This window comes from Pseudochaenichthys georgianus, chromosome 7 (assembly GCF_902827115.2).
Source record: "Pseudochaenichthys georgianus chromosome 7, fPseGeo1.2, whole genome shotgun sequence".
In the NCBI taxonomy this organism is placed as follows: Eukaryota; Metazoa; Chordata; class Actinopteri; order Perciformes; family Channichthyidae; genus Pseudochaenichthys; species Pseudochaenichthys georgianus.
In genome coordinates, this window is record NC_047509.1 from 40,421,282 (window position 1) to 40,443,455 (window position 22,174).

The window sequence follows — 22,174 nt, forward strand, 5'->3', positions numbered from 1 at the left end:
ATATCTCCAAACAGTGGATCACTCACAATATCCACCTGTCTTTCAATGAAGTTAACAATATCAGTGAATGTAGCTCTCCGGCCCTGCCTTTTCTGTAAGTCATAGGCCAGGGTTCTCCATTTGTCCCTATATTTGTAGGGCAACTTTTTTATGATGGCTAGCATATTGCTAGGCATGTTCAACTCACACATGAATTCCAACTCTTCCATGACATTGCAGCATCCTCTCAGAAAGAGACCGTAAGCTTGCAGAGCTCGCACATCTTCTACTCTTATTGGCTGCCATGAAAGAGCCTTTTCCATGTAAGCTGAAACTATTTTCTGTGCATTACCAAAATGCTCCTGTAGCAAAGCCTTTGCTTTGGCATATCCTCTGTCATGGGCCATATGCTGACAGCTTCTGACAAGCTCCAAAGGCTGCCCCCTGGTGTACTGTTCGAGAAAATACAGGCGGTCTTTAGGATTGTGAGTCTTCTCCTCAATGCTGTGCTCAAAAGCTCTTATGAATGCTTGGTATTGAAATGGAGAGCCATCAAAAATCTGAATTTCTCTTTTAGGCAGAAAAGAAAGAGACTGTTGCTGAACCAACATGGATGTTATTTCATTTTGTCTTTCTAAGACATTAAGTAATGGGTTCTGAGCACTGCTGCTTGGTGCCAGTGCTACTGGGTGATTGCTTTGGTGCTGTAACTGTGGATGTGATTGTGTTGAACTTTGATGTATATTGGCCTCTGAGTTCTTGTGGCTTGATGTTGGCTACTTCATGTTCTCTGTGCGAAAACTGTGCGTCAGACTGGCCACCTGTAGGCCTGTTTGTGTCAGGCACAAATGTTTTTGCTCCAGCACTGAGTGTGGCTTCCTTTCGTCCCCTTTCCAAATAAGAATTCATGCCATTGGGACTCACAGATGCGTTACTTGCAGCACGAGACCTTCCAGAGCGTCTTAGCACATTCATTTTAGCCCTTGATGCGGCTATTTCCACTTCCATTTCCAGTTCCTCCCTCTGTTTCCTGAGCTCTTCCTTCTTTTCCTGAGCTCTTCCTCTTGTGCATCCAATGCATGCTTGTCTTTTAGTAACATTTGTCGTGCCATGAGAGCGGCCATGTCAGCCTCAGCTTTGATGCATGATGATGTAGCTGAAACACTGGACCTGGTTCCAGCAGAGCTCTGCTTGCAAGACACAATGCTTCCTATGTTTGAAACACTGTCGCTTGGTTTTATTTCATCTTGTGCTTCGGAAGTTTCAACATTTTTCCCAGAGTGTTTTGAAACATGAGACATACTTTGCTGGTGTTATCAGATATCTCATTTGAGGGCACATGTGCAATGGTGCTGCTCGGTTGTCTCCCAGTTTCAGAAAGCCATTGCTTGACATCGTCGATAAATCCATTATTGCATTTCAGTGTCTTGGCAAACCATACATTTTGTTTTTCCTGTTCGTCTGCAGGAAGAAGAGGAATTACAGATTTGTGTAACAGGGTGGTTTCATTAACCAGTTGAATTAAATGCTCAAGTTGAGTTTGTATTTGTGAAGTGTTGTCATCCCTTTGCATGAGATCCTTCATTGTTTTAATCACACTTTTCATTTTGTGAACCTTTGATTGACGTTCCTTTTGAAGCTTTTCCATTTTATTTGCCAAAGCCTTGGCTGTGAGTATCGACTCTCTCTTTTGTTCATCAATTTTTGCCACATTGACATCTGAATTTGCTCCACTTATTGACATATTCTTTTAATGTTTTAATGAATGCACCAACACAAGCTCCAATCCACTCAGCCGAACGCTCAATATATCACAGCTGCCGATAATAAGCAACCTCTAGCGGCACAAACCAACACACGCAAGCAACAAGTCAGTCCCCAATGGACACGCAGCAGCAGGGCCGGACTGGGACAATAAGTCAGGCCGGGAATTATACACCCAGCCAGGCCACTATCAGTTTTTTGTGCCATTTTGCTGGATTTATTTGTCAATTTTTACAGCGTTGCTGCCCGTAGTGATAGCCCTCTACATCTACTACCCAAAAATAAACATATGGACATGGGTTACTATTTAAAATGTGCAAATCTATTTAGGAACCTATGTGAACATATTTTAATTGTGGTGGACCTCAAATCCTATAGGGGGGTCCGGGGGCATGCCCCCCCGGTAAGATTTTTTTTTTTTTAAATGTTGGACTTAAGGTGGGGTAGGTACGTTTGAGAAACTGGCTCGAGATACACTTTTTGTTATATTTCATGGAATGCTCTTAACAATCCCGATAGCAATGAATATCTTTTTTTTTTTTTTTTAATAAACGTTTTATTTTTAACAATTTCACCCCAAACAACATTTTAAACAGAAACATCAAATATAAACAATCAACACAAAAAAAGGAACTATTTCAAAAAAAGGAACTAGGCAATGAATATCTTAAGTGCTTTGACAAAAAATCCATAAAAAATGTCATCTGTGGAAGCCGTAGTACTGTAAAAAGTACAACCAATCATCTGAGCCAGCCCGGCAAAAATAACTGGATGGCCTACTGCCTGTCAGCCTTCCATCGGGGCACAAACTTATCTCGTGCCCCTCATTGGTCATGTGCGCGTTCGTGTGTGTTGGAGGAGGAGGGGCCTCTGTAAGGAAGTGGCAGATTTTTTTCCGGCTGTTGTATTTTCAAATTCTAGAGCACTCGAAGCTGGTTTCTCCAAAATTACCTACCCCACCTTTAAATGCATCAATCTGGTGCATTTTTGAGGGGAAATAAAGAGACTACACCCATATGAAACAGAACTGTATACATTAAATAATCATACAATCATAAAAAACATGGCCATAACCAATACCATACCATATATCCAATATGAAAAAACATTGAAATTTGTTTATTTATTTGTTTTTGGTTCATTTATAGTTGTGAGTGTGTCTGTGCTCTTGAACCAGCCTCTCCTGTCTCCCTCCTCTCCCCCTGCTCCACTTTGAGGCAGCAGCAAAGACTAGTTTTAGCTTTCAACAAGTTTTAATAGTTTATCTTGCCTTTTTTCACCTAGTTAAAGTTTTTTTATTATTAATGCATATTTTACTAATCACTCCCCCCTCAAATGGAAATATGTGTTTACATAAATGGTGACCAAACCGTTTGAGACCCACTGAGATAACTTAGACTAAGTTAACTATCTAAACACTTTACCTCACCTGTGCTGTAGTTATCAGCCTCTCAGTCTGACAGCAGAGGGACTCTCCCCCCACCCACCTTGTTGTTGAAACAGCTCCTTATATCCGTTAGCGCAGCTAGCTAGCACCAGATGCTAACAACAATACACGTAACCGGTGCGCGCGCTTTATCTCACTCGCTTGCGCCCGAGTTTGAATGACACACAGAGACGAATCGAGGGCATTAGTATATGATCTGTATGAAAGTGGCCATGTCGGCAGGCCACATCATGTAGACAGCCAGTCACCCTCTGTGAGGCAGAGTCAGACCCACTTTTGCGCAGCGTTGCGTTCACAATACATACATTAAAAAAAGAAATTCCTCAAGTCAGCAGGCCACTTAGCAGGCCAGGCCATCGGGAAACCTCCCGGTCCTCCCGATGGCCAGTCCGGGCCTGCATACAGTATAGAATATACTGTATAGTCGATATAAAACTGGCCGCTTCAATCTGAAGAGCAACTAAAACAAAACACGGGAGTGTACCTTGTTCTTGTGAACACTAATGTTATCCACAGCATACACAGAGACCACGAAGTTCTTAAGGAGAAAACTAGTTACTAAAACAAAACACGTTAGTGTACCTTGTTAGCTAATGTTAGCTAGCTGACATTAACGTTACACATTGCACTCATATTACTCACCGAAACCTTGTAAAGCCGGTCCCGCTGCTCTTACAGAACCGACTAACTCCCCTTTTGTGTATGTAGAGCTCTCAACATGCCCAGACTTGTAGTGATTTTCACCTCATTTTATACTTTTCGCCTCATTCTGAAAGAAACAGGTGAAATTTGCTAACGCGACGGCCGTCTTTGTGATGGTGACGCGTATTGTGCGAGACCAGAGACCTGTAGTTCACTCAGCGGTTTCACACAAAAAAAAGTGTAACTTCACAGTTTTTACGACACATTTTATTTTTTTGACTTGCCAAAATATTCTTTTAATTGACAAACATCATAGGTGTCATTCGTGGCCACAATTCAAACGGGATCAAAAGATAACCTTTCTCTCTCCATTGACTTCAATGTTATAATTCTCTACGCTTCCGGCCGGGTCCCATGGAGGCTCTCGGAAAGGGAGGGACTTCGCCTCTCTATTGGATTGTGTTAGCCGCAATTGCATGCTGGGAATTTGGTGTTTTATTATATGAAATCCGGAAAACATTTTAAAAGTATATACATAATACTTAATTCCGAGTGCTCTTGCTGTTTCTCTTTTGCAAGTCATCACATAATGCATTGTAATACACGGTTCGGCTGCCCTTACATATTACAGATCTGCCGTAGGTTCTTTATTTAGAGAGCCTGATGAGAAGACCTTTGGAAAAACTGGAAGACATGCCGCCGAACTGAATACTTGACGTGGATCATAAATATATCAACAATTAAACAACATCTTCAATTCTCTTCACACAATACGTCTCCTTGCAGTATCACACTAATTCGGCTGACTTTTACATTGATCTAATTCATAGATAGGTTATATTTACACCATAACGGTGCAACAGCTGATAGAAAAGGACTGTAGTTTTCAAAGATATCTACTGATTTTCTTTAAATGTAAGAATGTAAATACTGAGTCTGAAATAGTATAGCAATATGCTGTAAAATTATGTGAAAGCATGCATAAAACTATACATCTTCAGATGTTGTACATACACACTAATAATACAAAGTTATTATGGCTGTGTGCACCTTGTGTGCACCTCCTAGTGGTTAAGCACGTTATGTGAATTATTGTTTTATGTTGTTATATTTGATTAAAAAAAATATTAAGAGTACATACTTTCATAGGGGGAAAGTATAAATATAGAATATAAAAAATCAAGAAGATACTATAAGTGATCTCTACAATAAAACAGTTTAGTGCAGGATGTACACAGATATTAATAGGAGGAGGTGCAGAACAGAAAAACGGATTAACCTTATTTAAACATTAAATATTAAGCCTGACAAAGTAATTAACGTCTAATATATTGCTTTCCTGCAATGTTAACTATGTTGAAGCACTTATTTTAACTGATATTATACACATTAATTATACTCTTATGTATGTAGATAGAATAAGAAATGTGCAGAATATGACAGTTTAATGGTGGAGGTACACACATATTGATAGATGTCTTGTAATCCACTGTTGAGGAACCTGTGACCCAAGTGTTTCATTCATTGCATAACTACACCGTAGTTGTGTATATGATATGTCAATAAACCTTTGAAAATCTTGAAAGGGATGTGCAAAATAGCCATAATATACAGTCTTTAATTAACTATTAGTAGAAAATAAGGAGTAATGAATATACTTTATTACTCGTTTCCATTCATGTCAATTGCAGATACATGTGTAGTCTTCTCAAGCACCAACTATCAAATATCTCTCCTGATCACCTTACCTGAATTTTACTCAGGTGTAACTAAAGTCTGATTTAAGGGTTGTTTATATTTCACATAATTAATCAGAATCTGCAAAGTAACTCAAATAAATGCAGTGGAGTAAAAATACCAGGTTAACCTCTGAATTGTAGTGGAGTAGAATTACAAAGTATCAATGAGCTGTCATGTGGGTATATATTAATGCTGCGCATTATGGACACAAGCGATTTTCACCCATTTATTAATTATATGTTTTACATTTGATAACACCAATGTGTTTAATAATGGCAACTTCTAATTGTGGGAAAAACGAAAATGTTCAGTAGAGACGTCCCATAGAACATTTTGCGAAACACAATAGCCAGCATGTGTAGTTCTGGAGGGGTGTTCGATTCCAGTTTTGGATAGTCTGGCGTGGTTTCGTTCCATTTCACACAGCTGTTTGACGCTCTGCGTAACCTTATGGGAACTGTAGTCCTAAACGATAGCTGGGGATTATGGGTAGTGTAGTGTCTTCGGCCATCCTAAACTCAGAAATGTTGACAATCGCAATGATGCTCGAAATGTCCCTTATAGGCCTACGTCTGTTTCCGGTTATTTTTATTTTGAAATTCAGTTCCTGACGGACACCAAAAAAGCCAGAGATTATGGAATTAAACCAATAAATAAAAGCAAGGATAATTGTGTGTTATTGGTGAGTAAATAACAGTGTGTTATTTTGAAAAGAATAACAAATTAGAAGGAACAAATATTTAAAAATACAGATTTCAGTATCCTGAGGCTCTGAGCCCCATTTATTTTCCTCACAGACGGCAACAAAAGTCCGAAATTATACGATTTAAAATAAAAGCAATAACTGTGGCTTGATATTGAGTAAGAACATGTTTTTATGAACCACACAGCTTCTGGTCTTCCACGACCCGACCGGAGAAAAAGACGTGCTGCAGGCAGTAGGCACGAAACACATTACCAGTAGAAATACATTGCTTTTAAAATCGTGCTGTGCAACACGAAAAAAAGGGGCAAATCGTGTTGGTGAACACGAATCAATAGATTAAAAATCGTGTTGGTGAACACGAAATGCCGTGAGACTGGGTTGGGCATAACAGTCGACCCATGTTCAGGGGAGGTGGGTTTAGTTTCCTGCACGCCTCGACGTAAGCGACGCCACCTCTCAGCTCCGAAGCTCTTGTCTCTAGGCCGACAATTTTTTGGAGCTGGAAATGAACCCGATTCCGGAGCTAAGAGCCGGCGTCGCTGCGGTGTGAACAGGAAAAACCGGCGCTTTTCAGGTTCCAGCCCCGAGCCGGAGCTGAAAAAGCGCTGGTGTGAAATGGGCATCAGAGGGGCGTGGGGAGGGGCTCCTTATTTTCATCTGAAGTAACAGACAGAGAATCAGCACTTTGGAAACAGGGCTGAAACAGAGGGGATTATGGGTAATGCTGCAATGATCTGTTTGGTGTTTGGAGCCAAACACTTCAGAGACATGTTTTGTATATATATCTGAGAGCGATAATATATTGATGAACAACAGTATGATAGGGCACCTTTAACGTCTCCACATGTCACCTGTGTCATTTTAAAGCTTGTAAAAGGAATCCAAAAAACAAGGCGGCATTTAGTTTCTGGAATACATTTTCAATAGGTTTCAAAATGCTATGATATGGGAAGTAGAATTGTATGAATGATTCATTTTCTGACATCGCAATTAAAAATATCAATTGTTAACATCTGTTTATATGACTTACTGAATGCATTTCACATGTAGATATTTAGAGCAAGATCTGGGCAAAACTATTCCTAACCTTAAAGGTGGGGTATGTCATTTATTTCAGATACACTTTGTTATATTCCATGGAATGCTCTTAACATCCCGATAGCAATGAATATCTTAAGTGCTTTGAGAACAAATCCATACCATTTTTTGGAAGCACGACCAATCATTTGCCTACCTGCCGGTCAGCCTTCCATCTGTGCACAAACGTATCTCGTGCCCTCATTGGTCATGTGTTCGTGTGTGTTGGAGGAGGGGCTCCGTGAGGAAGTCTGAAGGAAGGGGCAGATTTTTTCCGGTTGTGTTCTTTCAAATTCTAGCGCACTCGAGCTGGTTTCTCCATTCTTACCTACCCTACCATTAAGTTATACGTGTACATTTGCACCTATACTTTTAGTTATGTTAAAGTTGGCATTAAACATCCTCCAGCCTTAGAAACCCTGAACAATCTCTGTTGATCAACTAGTTGCTGCAGCCCGAAAAGATCATCACACAATGTAAAGAAATAGAAATGAATGATGCTTCACAAGATAAAACTGTATGGGTTACAATTTAGAAAAGGTACATTTATTCAGTTATACAATATAAATATTAAAATTGAGTTCTGCAAGGGACAAAGTAAGGGAGAAATATAAAATGGCTGATTGCTGAATTGTGAATTTATAGTGACTATTGTATTGTGGATCAGGACTGAAGCAGGGAGAACACGTCTCTTATTCGCCTGGTAAGTTCCTGCAGTTGATCAGCTGGAAAAAACACAAGAGAAGGGAACACGGTTTTTCATCAGCGTATAATTGACCTACGAGTGTGCACGTGAACGCGGATATTCACTCACGTAGATTGCGCTTCTCTCCTCTGCTCCGGTAGCTGGGCTGTGTTTGGAGCTGCTCTACTTCCTCAGTAACAGATGCAGAAGCCTCGGATACTGCCTTTAGCATTTCCAACTCCTGAGAAAGAAGACGCATGCAAGAGAAAGTGTCAGCGCCAATCCTTTCTTTAGATTGGAATGTTTTAATGAGATGTTTGAATGAAGCTTCAAATGTGCGACGTTGTAGAAGTTGTGAGAAAATGGAGACACACAGCTTCTATCTCTGATTACAAAGCATGCGTGTATTAAAGCACTCGACAAGAGAACCACTGGCAACGCGTTACTCTTCCATTCTTCAAGGTGACGCAGGGATACTGTCCAACTGTGACTGTGTTAGTGTGGAGATCACAGAGTTGATTTCTAGTGATAACCAATAGAACATAGTGAATTATCTCCTCAGTCTACAACTTCATCATCAAATAACAATTCCTTGAAGGATAAAATATTCAATTAGCGTAAAGTGATTCATTGGCTTGAATAAGTCTTTTACTTAAAGCTTCTTTAACTAAATAAAGGGTGGCTTTTTGTGCAGCACAGGGACAGATCTTTACTGCAGTATATAAGTTGTTTTTGCTAAACACCAACACATATGGAATGAAGCAGAACATGTGGTTGGATAACAACTAGTTGTAAATAGTGGGTACAACTTTATTTTTTCATTACATTTACATGTTTGGACTTCCAACACTCTGGTGCTATCAGAAACGTTAGAATTAGGCCATCCTACACAGCATCTATTTCTACTCATACTATAATAACATTAGTGTTGCCTTATCCAAATCTGCAAATACAGAACATTAACAATTTATAAAACGAGAGCTGCTGAAATCAAATGTCAACGTTCGGAATAAAGCTTGGAACTCTACGGGAAGAGCGACACGTCAGTCTGTGTTGAGACAGATTCTTGAACAGATGTATGGGTACCATGGTGAAGGCCAGCAGCAGCTGGTGGATCCTCTGGAAGACGTGGGTCTCTGTGCTGAAGCCGGGGGGGTCTCGGCTGCAGTAAGCTCTCAGGTCTGTTTCAAAGACATGGCTGAAAGCAGCCATCAACATCTGGAGGTCACACACTGCCACCCTGAGAGAGCCCGGAGAGAACACACCGGAACTCTGAGTCTCACCGCTCAGGAACTCACACTGAGGAGAACCGGAGGAAAGATCGGAGAGAGACAAATGTTTATAGTGTTACAACGTGTTATTGAGTTCTTACACAACTAGTGAATGGACATGCACGACACGCTGAGCGGGTTCACTGTCAGGCAGAGGTCTCCAGGTGCTTTGGGGAGTTCTGTCCGAGCTGTGACAGAGACAGGGAAAGGTTTCTCTCTCAGTATGCTTGACACAAGTATCAAATAATACGCCTAAAGCTAAACGGGGGCAGCTGGAAATATTTCCGGGGCACATTGTTCACGGGAATACTAAATAACTGTTCAAAGAAAACCTTCATCACTGAAATAATAATTGAAGATGTTCTCTGTGTGTATGTGCATTTCAGTTATTTCTTAATAATGGTTGAAAGGAAGACGTGTTTTCTTTCACTTCACTGACTTGACTATTCATGAGATGAGCCGTTTTGTTTGTTTATGTATGTTGTGTTTATGTGCTAGTGTTTCAATGTGTGTATGACTGTTTGCATGCAGACCCAGGGAGAATAGCCAATGCTCGTGCTGCTGCTAGTGTGGATCCTAATAGAGATACAAGACCTTTCAGTCGAAGGCTCTGCATCCAGGGGTGCACAAGTGGGGTGTGACTTCCTCACTGTCCTCCTCAGTGTCTCCTTCACTGGAGACAGGGAGGTGCATCTTCATCATCTAGCAAGAAGAGAGTTCCTCTTCTTGCATGCTAGATGATGAAGATGCACCTCCCTGTCTCTTTTTAAGCCTCCGGTTTGCTTTCTCCAAAACTGGGAAGTCCTTGCATTTCCTGAGGCCAAGTTGAAGGATCACATACTAAGAAATGATCACATGACTTGAAGTCATATCTGATTTCAGATGTGGGAAGTTACTAAGTATTCAAGTACAATTTTGAGATATTTGTACTTTACTTGACTTTGATGCTACTGTGTACTTTTACTCCACTACATGCGTTTAAAGAGCCTGTGACGCCACCCAACAACTGTTGTGCAATGAAATATCTATCAATCAATCAATCAATCAATCAATCAATCAATCAATCAATCAATCAATCAATCAATCAATCAATCAATCAATCAATCAATGTTTATTTATATAGCCCAATATCACAAATGTTACATTTGTCTCAGTGGTCTTCACAGTGTGTACAGAATATCAGTATGACAATACGACACCCTCTGTCCTTAGACCCTCTGTCCTCAGACCCTCTGTCCTTAGACCCTCACATCGTACAAGGAAAAACTTCCAGAGAAAACCCCCAGTTTAAAGGGAACATGGGAGAAACCTCAGGGAGAGCAACAGAGGAGGGATCCCTCTCCCAGGACGGACAGACGTGCAATAGATGCCGTGTGTAAATTGAAGAGATAATACATTTGCAACATAGGTAGTCCAAATGTTTGGAAATGCATGTGTGTATTGGGCTACTAGTAATCTCGAACCGTCAGTTTAAAAAAGAAAAAGCGATACCGTTCCGTTAAATATCAATAATTTCGAACATCGCGGGGAAATTCCTTCGACTCATTTTGAAGTTTTGGGGGAAGCCGGAAGTGACGTCAATGCGGGAACGCTTCTCTGTGCGGCGAGAGAGCCAAACACGGACAAAGTGTGTTGTCATGCTTAGAAATGGTGAATTACTGAGTTTAGGCACGTTAATAACGTTTTAATGAAGTTGACTACAGTATATTCAGATTTGTCAGTGCTTTCATGTCAATTCGGCGACATAAACATAAATGATCGTGGTGAAGATGATGATTACATTAGGATTAATAATCGGTAGTGAGAGCTGCTGAATTTCCTCCCGTCGGATGTGATATAAAAACAAATCGATTATTTTTGTGGTTGTAAACTCAAGTGGATGAAACTACATTTATTAGTGCTTTCATGTCAATTCGGCGAACATATGATACATTAAATGATGAGTGAGGATGATGATTACAAATCGTTTGTTTGAGCCGGTCTGCATTTCCTGATGAGAAAACAAACCGATGCTTTTTGTAGTTGTAGTACACCAACATGGATTAAACGTGGTTTTTTACCACAATGTCGGGGAAATTAATGGATAAAATGCACGGATTATTATTATTATTCCCACTCCGATCGGGACACTAGGTCCACCGTTTCCCCGCAGCGAGGCTCCCCCGTTGACAGTTTACGTGGGCTGGGTGCAGTGGCGGACTGGCCATCGGGACGAATCCCGATGGGCCGGTACCGAAGTGGGCCGGTCGGATAAGTAACTAGCACATCCCCCATAGGCGGCGCGTGAGGCTCAGGTTTGAGAAGGCTAAATAACTTCTTTTACCTGACGCTGCCCGCCTCCGGCGTCTATAGAAAAGAGATCAACTCAGTGTGCGGAGTTTAAATCTCTCAAGTCATATTACAGGATAAAGGAAATCCAGTTTAAACTGCCGTATGCAGAGAAGACGCCGACGTGTCGCACTTATCATTCATATTACATCATCAATGAGATCATCGATCATATAATATCATAATATATCATATATTTCCTGATCTGAGTCAGCTTCTCCAGCCTCATCTGGCCGTGCAACACTCACAGTGTCACAGACTGGATGCAGAAGTATTATTTAACACATTATGTTGACGAAACACTCGAGACAAATGTAATTAAAGTCAGATCCACTCGTGTCTTAGACGTGAACGCGCTCTCAGCTGGAGAGAGAAACCCTGGCTTGATTTACCGAGTTGATAACCAGCGTCGTAGGACCGCTTAGCGAGATCTCGTTTGTTAGTTTGTTGTTGTTAGTTTGTTTGTTACTCAAACATATCCAGGGTCTGTTGAACTGGCTTCGTAGTGCAGGGTACAGGTGGCGAGCAGCGCTGAGGTCAAAGACACAGACATTATACATTATATTTGTATTTTACCAGGATGCAGTGACACAAATATTTACATATTTACATTTACTATCTACAGCACCCGTCGCCCCTGACATCCCCCACTCCCCCCGTTGACAATTTACTAGCGGTACCGAAGTGGGCCGGTCGAGAGTCCCGGGATGATTTTTAGTCCCAGTCCACCACTGGCTACATGACCATATGATCGCCCATATTGACGCACCTCATTCCTAAACTTCTAACAGATACAACATAAACCGATCCTTCAGCCTCATGAGCTCTCAGACACGTTCAACATTAACCTGTCATCGCTGTCTGAGCTTGCTGCTGTGTGCGCCGTCGTGCGTTTACATCTGACTGTATATATATAAAGGTTTACATGCAGATGCTGGGATCCTGGACGGTGCAGCTGGAGCGCTGTGCCCGCAATGACGTCACCCATCATTTGGCGGGACTTGAAGAATCCCCGAGAAGATCCAGAAAATGGTCAACATTGAAGGCAGATTAATGGTTATTAAAGTACAAATATCCAAAATCAGTTTAGTAACGGTTTTCAAGGGGACAATATGTACTCAAATTGATGGGTTTGGATGATGGGGGGAAACCGTGTCACAGGCTCTTTAACACCTTTAGTTACTTCTCAGATCTGGATGAATGATGTGAAATCTAACCAAGTGTTGAATCAGACTTTAGTTCCACCTGGAGTGAATCCACCAGCTACCCTGCAGTCTACAAAGTACTTCAGACTAGCTGCACCTTCACCAGCTACCCTGCAGTCTACAAAGTACTTCAGACTAGCTGCACCTTCACCAGCTACCCTGCAGTCTCCAAAGTACTTCAGACTAGCTGCACCTTCACCAGCTTTGAGAACACTTTCATGATCAATCATTATAAAACATCATATATATTATTCTGAAATGGACCAATCTGCACAACGACTACTTTTACTGTCTTTACTTTCACTATATTTTGATGAGAATACTTTTCTACTTTTACTTGAGGAGCATTTTGAATTCCTACACAAGATCTGAGTACTTCTCTGTTTGATTCCAAACTCTTCCATTAACACCCTGAGTAAGTTCTCCAGTGTGCGCGCAGGGCACAGAGTGTGCACAGGGGAGTCTCCCACTGCAGCCAGCTGGCGGAGTTTTGGTTCATACCGACGTTAACCCCGTCTGTGCACACGGTGAACAACTCTGTCGTCCGGTGATCTAAGCCTCTGCCTCCTGTAAGCTTCACAGGTCCATCGGTTAGGTCCTGCGCGGCTCGGCCGGCTCCAGTTCAATCAGTCATAGAAAGTCAGAAGATCTTTAGCAGGGAGCAAAACGCCAAAGTATCTGCTTAATGTCTTTTGGACATGTTTACTCCACTGAGTGTTGACAAGAAACGCGTGTAGAGGGAATGTGTTTTGTCTTGATGACCTCTCAGGTACGCAAAGGCGCGCAGTGACAAAAGTGACATTACGCACTTCAGATTTTTGCCGTGCATGCGTGCCAGTCATGTGCACCCCTGTCTATATCTCTAAGCCACTTGAACACATACCTCTGACTGCAGCTTCTCCAGTGTAGACTGAGCCTGCTGTAAAAGAGCATTTCCATCAGCAGCCTCGTCTCTACTTGATCTGTGGGACGATGACTTGGTGCTGTTGCGTAACGCCCTGTGAAGCAAGGACTGGCAGTGAGACACACAGCGGGTACAATATGTATTGAACACGTCACCATTTGTCTCATTAAATATATTTCTAAAGATGCTATTGACATTACATGTACACCAGATGTCGGTAAGAACCCATGCATTTCACACATGCAAGGAAACCAAAACAAATACGTTCCGAAAATAAGCTATGTGTAATAACATGGAATGACACAAAGTATTAAACACGTGAAGAAAGGGAGGTGCAGAAAGGCATGGAAAGCCAAGACGTCAGCGCACAGTAATATCAGCTGGCTCAGTCCCACCTGATGGCCTATAGAAGGTGCCCCCTTACCGAGGAGTCACACAGGAAACATCTCATGGTGGGGCAAAGCAAAGAGCTCTCTCAAGACCTTGACACACTGATGGCATTGGTCACAGAAGGATTTCTAAACTTCTGAATGTTCCAGAAGACACATCATCACCGCACCACTCTTTTGGGAGAAAATCAAGAGCCATGCAGCAGAGAAAAGCCGAGTGAAGGGATATGATGTGCGCTCAAAGTCAGCAACGCACTTGATGTGTGCAGGCCAGGGGTCCAGGGCCGGTGCGAGCATGTGTGTGAAGTGAGGCAGGTTCTCAGCAGCGTACAGCTCGTTCAGCAGCGCCTCCGGGTCCGCTCTGCGCCCAGCAGACTTCTCGCAGGCAGGAACTAAAGACAGCAGCTGCTGCAGGAACCCAAGCTGCCGGCGAGGACTCGCATCACCCTGGAGACGAAACAAGACCTTTACTGTTTGTTACGACTAGGTCTTTACGGTATTGAATTCATATAGCGTACAATGTATAAAAAACGACCTTGATGTTGACCTTTTGGTTTTACAGAAGAATTTCACAGATACAAACGGAGGATTTCAGTTTCTGAGAAGATCTGGGCATTCTATCCGTTGACAGTGTCTAAGAGTAGTATTGTTTTTTTATTTTTTATTTTAATCATTTATTTTCATTCAAATTCCAATGTCTAAATATCTTGGGAATAAAAGTGTGTGTTTCATGGCACTTAAACAAATATGATATTATATATTGCAAGAACTTATTGGGCAATTTATCATGAATAAAAAGTTGTTATTGTGACATGCTTAATTGTAAGATATTATGAATATCTATATATATGTTAATTGCCTACATGAACACTTGTTTAATGCAGCCTCTCACCCTGATCAGGTCCAGGTCCTCTGCTCTGCACAGCATCAGCTCCTGCCCCAGCACACACATTTCTGTTTGTATTACAGACCACAGCAGAATGACTAAGTGTCCATCAAGAGGCTGTTAGTTGTGTACTGTTAGACATCAATGTTACCTTTAATCCGAACCTCTGGGTCTTTGGGTCTCAGAGATATTGCCTCGGAACAGGCAAAGGTTGGGTTAATACTGTGAAGACACAGGTCAAGGTAGGGAAAAGGAATAGCTTATTAGCAAGTGATTTCTGATACAAATCAACAGCTGTGACATGTGTCTTATTGTACCTGCTGCAGATCCATGCCAGGATGTCTGTGCGATGCTGGGAGGGGGTGCAGAGCAGCTGGAGCATGCTGTCTGCTTCCTGCAGGTACAGACCCTCCACCAGGGGGCAGCGGGCAGCCTAAACAAAGACACAAACACAGGGACTTTTTATGAACTCTATCATGTGGAATGCTATTTTATTGCAAAGAAGTTGTGTAGTTTAAAAGGGAATCATATTGATGAAATCCACATAGAAATAGCCTTACGGTTTTATATTTAGTATTTCTCTGAGTGATAGCCGTGTTCAAATTAACGGCTAGCTAATTAAGGGCTTTAACACAGTGTAATATAACTGCACCTTGCACCATAACATTTGCCCTGATTCACTGTTATACATGTGATAATGTACAGAATGTTGCTTGAGGTAAAAAACTCCATGTATGACAGAAATGTGAGAGAGTTATATAAAATAGGTTTATGGAGATGTTGCACTTAAAGGTGGGGTAGGTAATTTTGGAGAAACCGGCTCGAGTGCGCTAGAATTTGAAAATACACAGCCGGGAAAAATCTGCCTCTTCCTCACAGAGTCCCTCCTCCAACACACACGAACGTGCACATGACCAATGAGGGCACGAGATAAATGTGTGCACAGATGGAAGGCTGACAGGCAGGTAGGCCATCCAGTTACTTTAGCCGGGCCGGCTCAGATGATTGGTCGTGCTTTTTACAGAGCTACGGCTTCCACAGATGACATTTTTTGTCAAAGCACTCAAGATATTAATTGCTATCGGGATGTTAAGAGCATTCCATGGAATATAACAACAAGTGTATCTCGAGCCGGTTTCTCAAACTTACCTACCCCACCTTTAAGCTACAGTTCTGCACTGAGACAGAAACGGACACTCAAACTGAGAAATGTGATGTGATGTTATGTTACAGTGTGTTATATTGAATTGAATAGAAGCAACCCAGAGGACAAACTGAATCCTCTGTGGTACCAACTTTGGGACCCGTAACAACAAAGCCTGGGACAGTAACCACGGTGACTATGACTCACAGGGGTCCTTGTGGAAATCCTTACCTGATTCAATGGACAATATTAAGAGCCATTAAAGTGTTGTTCAGGTTGAGAGCTGAATGTTTTAAATGTACAGGTAAATTACTCTTTAGAAAAATCTCAACTTTAACCTTTTTTCAATATTAAGAGGTTTCCAAAAGCATAAACAAATATCTATATAGTATTATTTGAGTTTTGATCTCAGACATCCAGTCTGTAATAGAGTACATTTACTTAAGTACTCTACTTAAGAATTATTTTTGAGGTACCAGGACTTTACTTGAATATTTTCATGTTATGCTTTATACTTCTCCTTTGCTAAATGACAAGGCAAATGTGATAATCGTTTTACTCGACTACATTAATGAATTATAACACTCACACTTAATGTGTGCGTATAAAAAACACATGATATGCTGATATGTTATTTTAATGCTGTAGGCTACTGTGCTAAATATTACACAGTATTTTAAGAACCATAATCCTAATAATACTGTGAAAATATATTTTCTACACATCGAGTACTTTTACTTTTGAAGTACATTTAACGTATACAGTCATTCTTCTGTACTTATTATTGATCATCTTATTCTGTAATGGGCCATTGTTCAGAGTAATTTTAACATATTGTACTTTTACATAAAGTTTATGTTGATGCCAATACTTTGAATTTTTACTTCAGTAACTAACAGGCCTCTTACTTTTAATGGAGTATTTGAAGACCATCGTATTTGTACTTTTACTTAAACAAAGGATCTGAGTACTTCATCCAACACTGCAGACATCCAAATATTAAAATCAACAAATGTAGGCCTATAGGAGGAGTCTCCAAAACAGCAGCGATCTACCCGCTGCTGGGTAAAAGGTTCAAATATGTTTTAATATTCCTACTCGGATGTTATCTTTCAGGTGGAAACGAAGCACGTAGGGACGTTTAGTGAGCTAATAATAACAACATGTAACGTTACTTATTAGCATTTTGAGAATAAACAACAATAACCAAACGTTGTAAAAGCTCGCATTGTTATTAAATTAAAGTGTACCTGCAGTGTAGCATAAACATGTCCAACGAGTTGTTTTTCTTTCAAAGCCCCCGCCATTTTCCAAACAACAACACTACCCGATCTGTAGTGCGCATGTGCAAGATGGTCCGCCATATTGGACAACGCCGGACGGCAACCCAAGTAAGACAATATTGACAGAGTGGCTTTTGGCAAAGCTCAAAAGGAAACAGAATAAGTGAGAAATGAATTTAACTTCTGTTAGACAGCTATATGCCATACATTTTTGCACATATTCACAGTAAATATGTATTCAGTATGATAGCTGTAACTTAAATAAGGTAACACCAATGAACAGTAAAGAATGTAGAGGGAATTGTTATCAAGAATCTGTTTTGCCTTGTTTAAAATTGCAATACTACTTGAGACTTTGGAATGAATATGTTTTATGTGTGGTTTTCAGCTCAGTTTCTCTTCAAATGTGATTCCAAGGAATTTATGTTCTTTAGCTCTCTCAATGAAAATCCCATCTATCTTAATGGATGCTAGTGTATTGCTATTTCCAAATATGATTAATGTTGTTTTATTCATGTTTAATGATAACTTATTACTGTTTAGCCATAACTTTAGTTTGCATATTTCAGCTGTGATCTCTTCTAATAGTAGCTGTACATTGTCCCCAGAACAACATATATTGGTGTCATCAGCAAACAAAACAAACTTGAGTACTGTCGATACATTGCATATTTCATTAATATACATAATAAATAGTTTTGGCCCCAATACTGACCCCTGGGGGACACCGCATGTAATGTCCAAATATGAAGAACAACACTCTCCCAGCTTCACAAACTGTTGCCTGTTGGTTAAATAACTTCTTACCCATTCCAAAACTACACCCCTGATTCCATAACGTTCCAGTTTCTTTATTAATATGTCATGATTAATTGTGTCAAATGCTTTTTTTAGGTCAATGAATATTCCAATAGCATGTTTCTTTTGATCAATTGAGCTAGTCATTTCTTCAAGTGAGTCTATTAAAGCCATCGATGTTGATCTATTGGCTCTGAATCCGTATTGACTTTCGATGAGAAGTTTGTGTTTTTCTATGAAATTGTTCAGTCTGTTATTGAAAAACTTTTCGCTGAATACAAAACTGATTTTCACGGGGGGGGGGGTTTCTGCAAACGCCATATATGTAGGCATGATACCGGACACATGATTCGGCGTATTTTAATATTCATAGGCTTAACAGCAATAGAATATTCTGGTATTTGATAGCCTATGTTATGTATGATAGGTATTTTGCAAAAGACACACAATATATAATATAGGCTAATATATACACACACACACACACACATAAAAAAACACAAATGGTCTATATATGATAGAGAAGCAGAAGCAGATTGTGTAGGCCTACTACTCAGCTATTTTAATAAGTTGAAAAGTGAAGAAACAAAAATACATTATACATAGACAGAAGTTATATATCAGTAAAAATGAATATCTATATCTATGTTATAAAAAATGAAAATCTACTTCTATATCTATATAAAAAATGTAAATGTTCAAGTTAAACACAAGAACATAAAACCACCCTGCCCAAACCATATTTACACAAAGTTGCTCATGACACCCGAATGCCCCGTGCATGCGGCTCCTCCAAAGCATGACTGAGAAGGACCCTTTGTGTTTCAGGTGACAAAGACTTCGTCAGGTAATATGCGATGGGAGCCTTCCAATGTCCTTGTAGCCTCAGTAGCAGCATCGGTCTCATTGTTTCCATCACCCATGTCGACAAAACCAGACATTGCCTGGTTATGTGGATTATATTGCACATGTTTTCTGATGGCCATGGCATCCAACATGAGTGAAACACATCCATATTTAGCCTGGTCGTCCTGGCATCTTCTCTCCAGCATCATCTTGTTCAGGCCAGGCTTGCCATCCACCGAACACAGCCACCTGTAAAAAAAATTGAGAAGTCACTTTAACGTACTTGCAACCGTAATTTCCAAAAATGAAATTGAACAACATTAAGACTACCTTTTTTTGTAAGTCTCTCTGAGGTATTCGTATGCCTTTGGACCATGTAGATGGAGTGTGAGGGGAAACTCTCTGTGGTCCTCTGAGTACTCATGGCCCTGCTTTGCCTTCAAGTCTATTTGAAGATCTGAAATTGTATGAGAACAAATGTATAAGTCCCCTTCATATAATAACAAAGGAGTTTAATAAAGAGTGTAAGAGTAAGATGTACATGAATTTCAAAGTGCTAATTTCATCTTCCCTGAGTAGAAATCAAGCCTCTTTGAGTTCTTCATTAATGAGGTTCTTTTCCCTCAAATCCCCCAAAAGAGTCCTCACTGTGGTCTCTGCCCTCTTTTCTCTAGCCATGGCATTCTTCCTCTCTCGCTCGAGACTCTCCACTCTTGCTAAAGCTTCATTGAGTCTGGCCTTAAGAGCAGTAGGAGAAGCAGGCGAGACATCGCTATGATCCTATAAGAGGGATGAACATGGTTTGAGTGATGTTTGACTTCACACACATCACTTTGACACAACTAGAGTATGGCCCACATTCTTTCTTATAGTCATCACCTGTCAAAGCCACTGCCAGCATCGTGTGTGTGTGTGTGTGTGTGTGTGTGTGTGTGTGTGTGTGTGTGTGTGTGTGTGTGTGTGTGTGTGTGCGTGTGCGTGCCAGGAATGCATGTTCAACATGTCTTCAATTGTGTGTGTATGGGTTTATTTGTGAGTGTGTTTAATATGAGTGGCAGCAAACAAGAGAGATTTTACTTTGTCTAGGACCATTATGATATGATGTTGAAAATAGAAATACTCACATCATTAGGCTGAGGTTGTGAGTGTGAGGTTGAAGCTTCTGGGTCGTCCTGAGGGGCCACAGACAGGCTCTCTTCAGCTTTTCTGGAAGGAGACGTCGTCCTGCCCTTTTCCGGCTAAAATGAAAAAGCAGAATACTTGAAAAGAATACACACACACACACGCACACACACACACACACACACACACACACACACACACACACACACACACACACACACACACACACACACACACACACACACACACACACACACACACACACACACACACACACACACACACACACACACACACACACACACACACACACACACACACACACACACACACACACACACACACACACGTATGAATGCTATTAGCCTTATGATGATACACCTACTGTTTGGAGGTGAACCGGGAAGCTGAAGATGGAGGGAATAACACCATCTCTGAGTCGGACAATCTGTCCTGTCAAACTCGTCTTGCTTAAAATGCTCACTGCAAATCACGGATGACTCGCTTGCAGTGAACCCTTCCCTCCTCAAAGCAACTTCCCACTTCTTTCTCATATCTTTGGGAAACCTTCAAAATAAAAACGGGAGATTTGAGAGAGTCAACACAAAAACATTTTAAGAAGGTGGTCAAGCTTATTTTCTTCCTAGATAGATTAGATTAGATGTTACTTTATTCATCCCACAACGGGGAAATGCACTTGTTACAGCAGCGATTTACAAAGTCTCAGTTGGCCATGAACATAATGTTTGCTGGCTACGATTTTGCTGGCGGACATCAATACAGTACAATAATATTCTATTTACAAAATACAACCAATTATAATGTACGATGTGAGGGTCTAAGGACAGAGGGTGTCGTATTGTCATACTGATATTCTGTACACACTGTGAAGACCACCGAGACAAATGTAACATTTGTGATATTGGGCTATATAAATAAACATTGATTGATTGATTGATTATATTAGCTGTACAATTGACCACATATGGTGTTCTTAGTTTCCATACCTCCTGTGTTTTATGAGCGACTTATCAAGTCTTAGCAAACGGCATAAAACACGATTAAACACGGTAGTATGTAAAACCATGCTCGTACAACCTATAGAAATGTCATCATTTATGAGAAAACATTTCATAACATTAACACAACATATTCGAGGTGGTTTTAAATAACATATCCGTATTTATTTATTTCTCCAAGTTATGTTTTTGTGTGCACTGAGGAGTCTCAAACAGACGTTTGTTTAATTAAGATTGGCTTTAATCAATGTTTGAAAATGAATTCTTCATATATGATAAATGAGAGGTAACATTTTATTTATGGTATTATTTCCGCACATTTCTCTCCATTCTTCCTTCTGCCAACGGTGTCGCAGTTTCTCGTCTCTCCCGTTGTTGTGCTTAGTGCGTACGCATGGGTTAGAGTTTGCGTGGAGGACCGCACGTTTTCCCGTCAAGTTAGTATTTTATAAATCGCAAACATTGCGTAGAAACTGGCGTACGCCATTTTTTGAGTGTATATCCCTTTATAAATGAGGCCCCTGAACACAACGTTCACGCTCTGTGGTCACGAAGTACTCCACTAGCCAATCAATTGATGATTGATAGGTGTGTGGGCTGTCTATCATTTTAACACACAGAAAAACGTTATAATAAACGTATACTGTATGGTAAATGGATATATCCGCCTTCTTTCATTTATCTTTCCATTCCCACAACAATATACATAAAGAAATGGCATATTTTAGACATAGTTCGAATGGTGATTAATCATGATTAATTAATTTTTAAGCTGTGATTAATCTGATTAAACATTTTAATCGTTTGACAGCCCTAAAAATAACATAAATTGAAGATGCATGTGACAAACAAAGTTAGGAATAGTTTTGCCCAAATGTTGATTGTAACAACTATCTTCATCTAAATGACATTTTCGTGAAATGCATTCAGTAAATCATA

The 22,174-nt window shown here is 40.5% G+C and overlaps 1 protein-coding gene across 1 annotated transcript; it reads right to left on the reverse strand.

Moving 5' to 3' along the window:
- Positions 1-7,875: 7,875 nt before the first annotated feature.
- On the reverse strand, positions 7,876-17,498 carry haus7 (HAUS augmin-like complex, subunit 7). Its single transcript, XM_034087445.1, has 9 exons — positions 17,418-17,498; positions 15,341-15,456; positions 15,175-15,245; positions 15,030-15,091; positions 14,394-14,584; positions 13,728-13,842; positions 9,127-9,339; positions 8,170-8,281; positions 7,876-8,080 (listed from the first exon to the last, which is right to left on the reverse strand). The coding sequence occupies exons 1-9, from the start codon at positions 17,472-17,474 to the stop codon at positions 8,019-8,021; spliced, it is 999 nt and encodes a 332-aa protein (XP_033943336.1). The 5' UTR covers positions 17,475-17,498; the 3' UTR covers positions 7,876-8,018.
- Between the last annotated feature and the right edge of the window lie 4,676 nt (positions 17,499-22,174).

What these genes read in the sequence shown, in the direction of transcription:
- haus7 (XM_034087445.1), bottom strand. Translation starts at nt 17,474, where the DNA reads ATGGCGGGGGCTTTGAAAGAAAAACAACTCGTTGGACATGTTTATGCT. An exon ending in TGCTGCTGGCCTTCACCATG is followed by an intron (nt 8,282 to 9,126) that starts GTACCCATACAT and finishes CTTCTTTCTCAG; the next exon opens with GAGTTGGAAATGCTAAAGGC. An exon ending in AGGAGAGAAGCGCAATCTAC is followed by an intron (nt 8,081 to 8,169) that starts GTGAGTGAATAT and finishes TGTTTTTTCCAG; the next exon opens with CTGATCAACTGCAGGAACTT.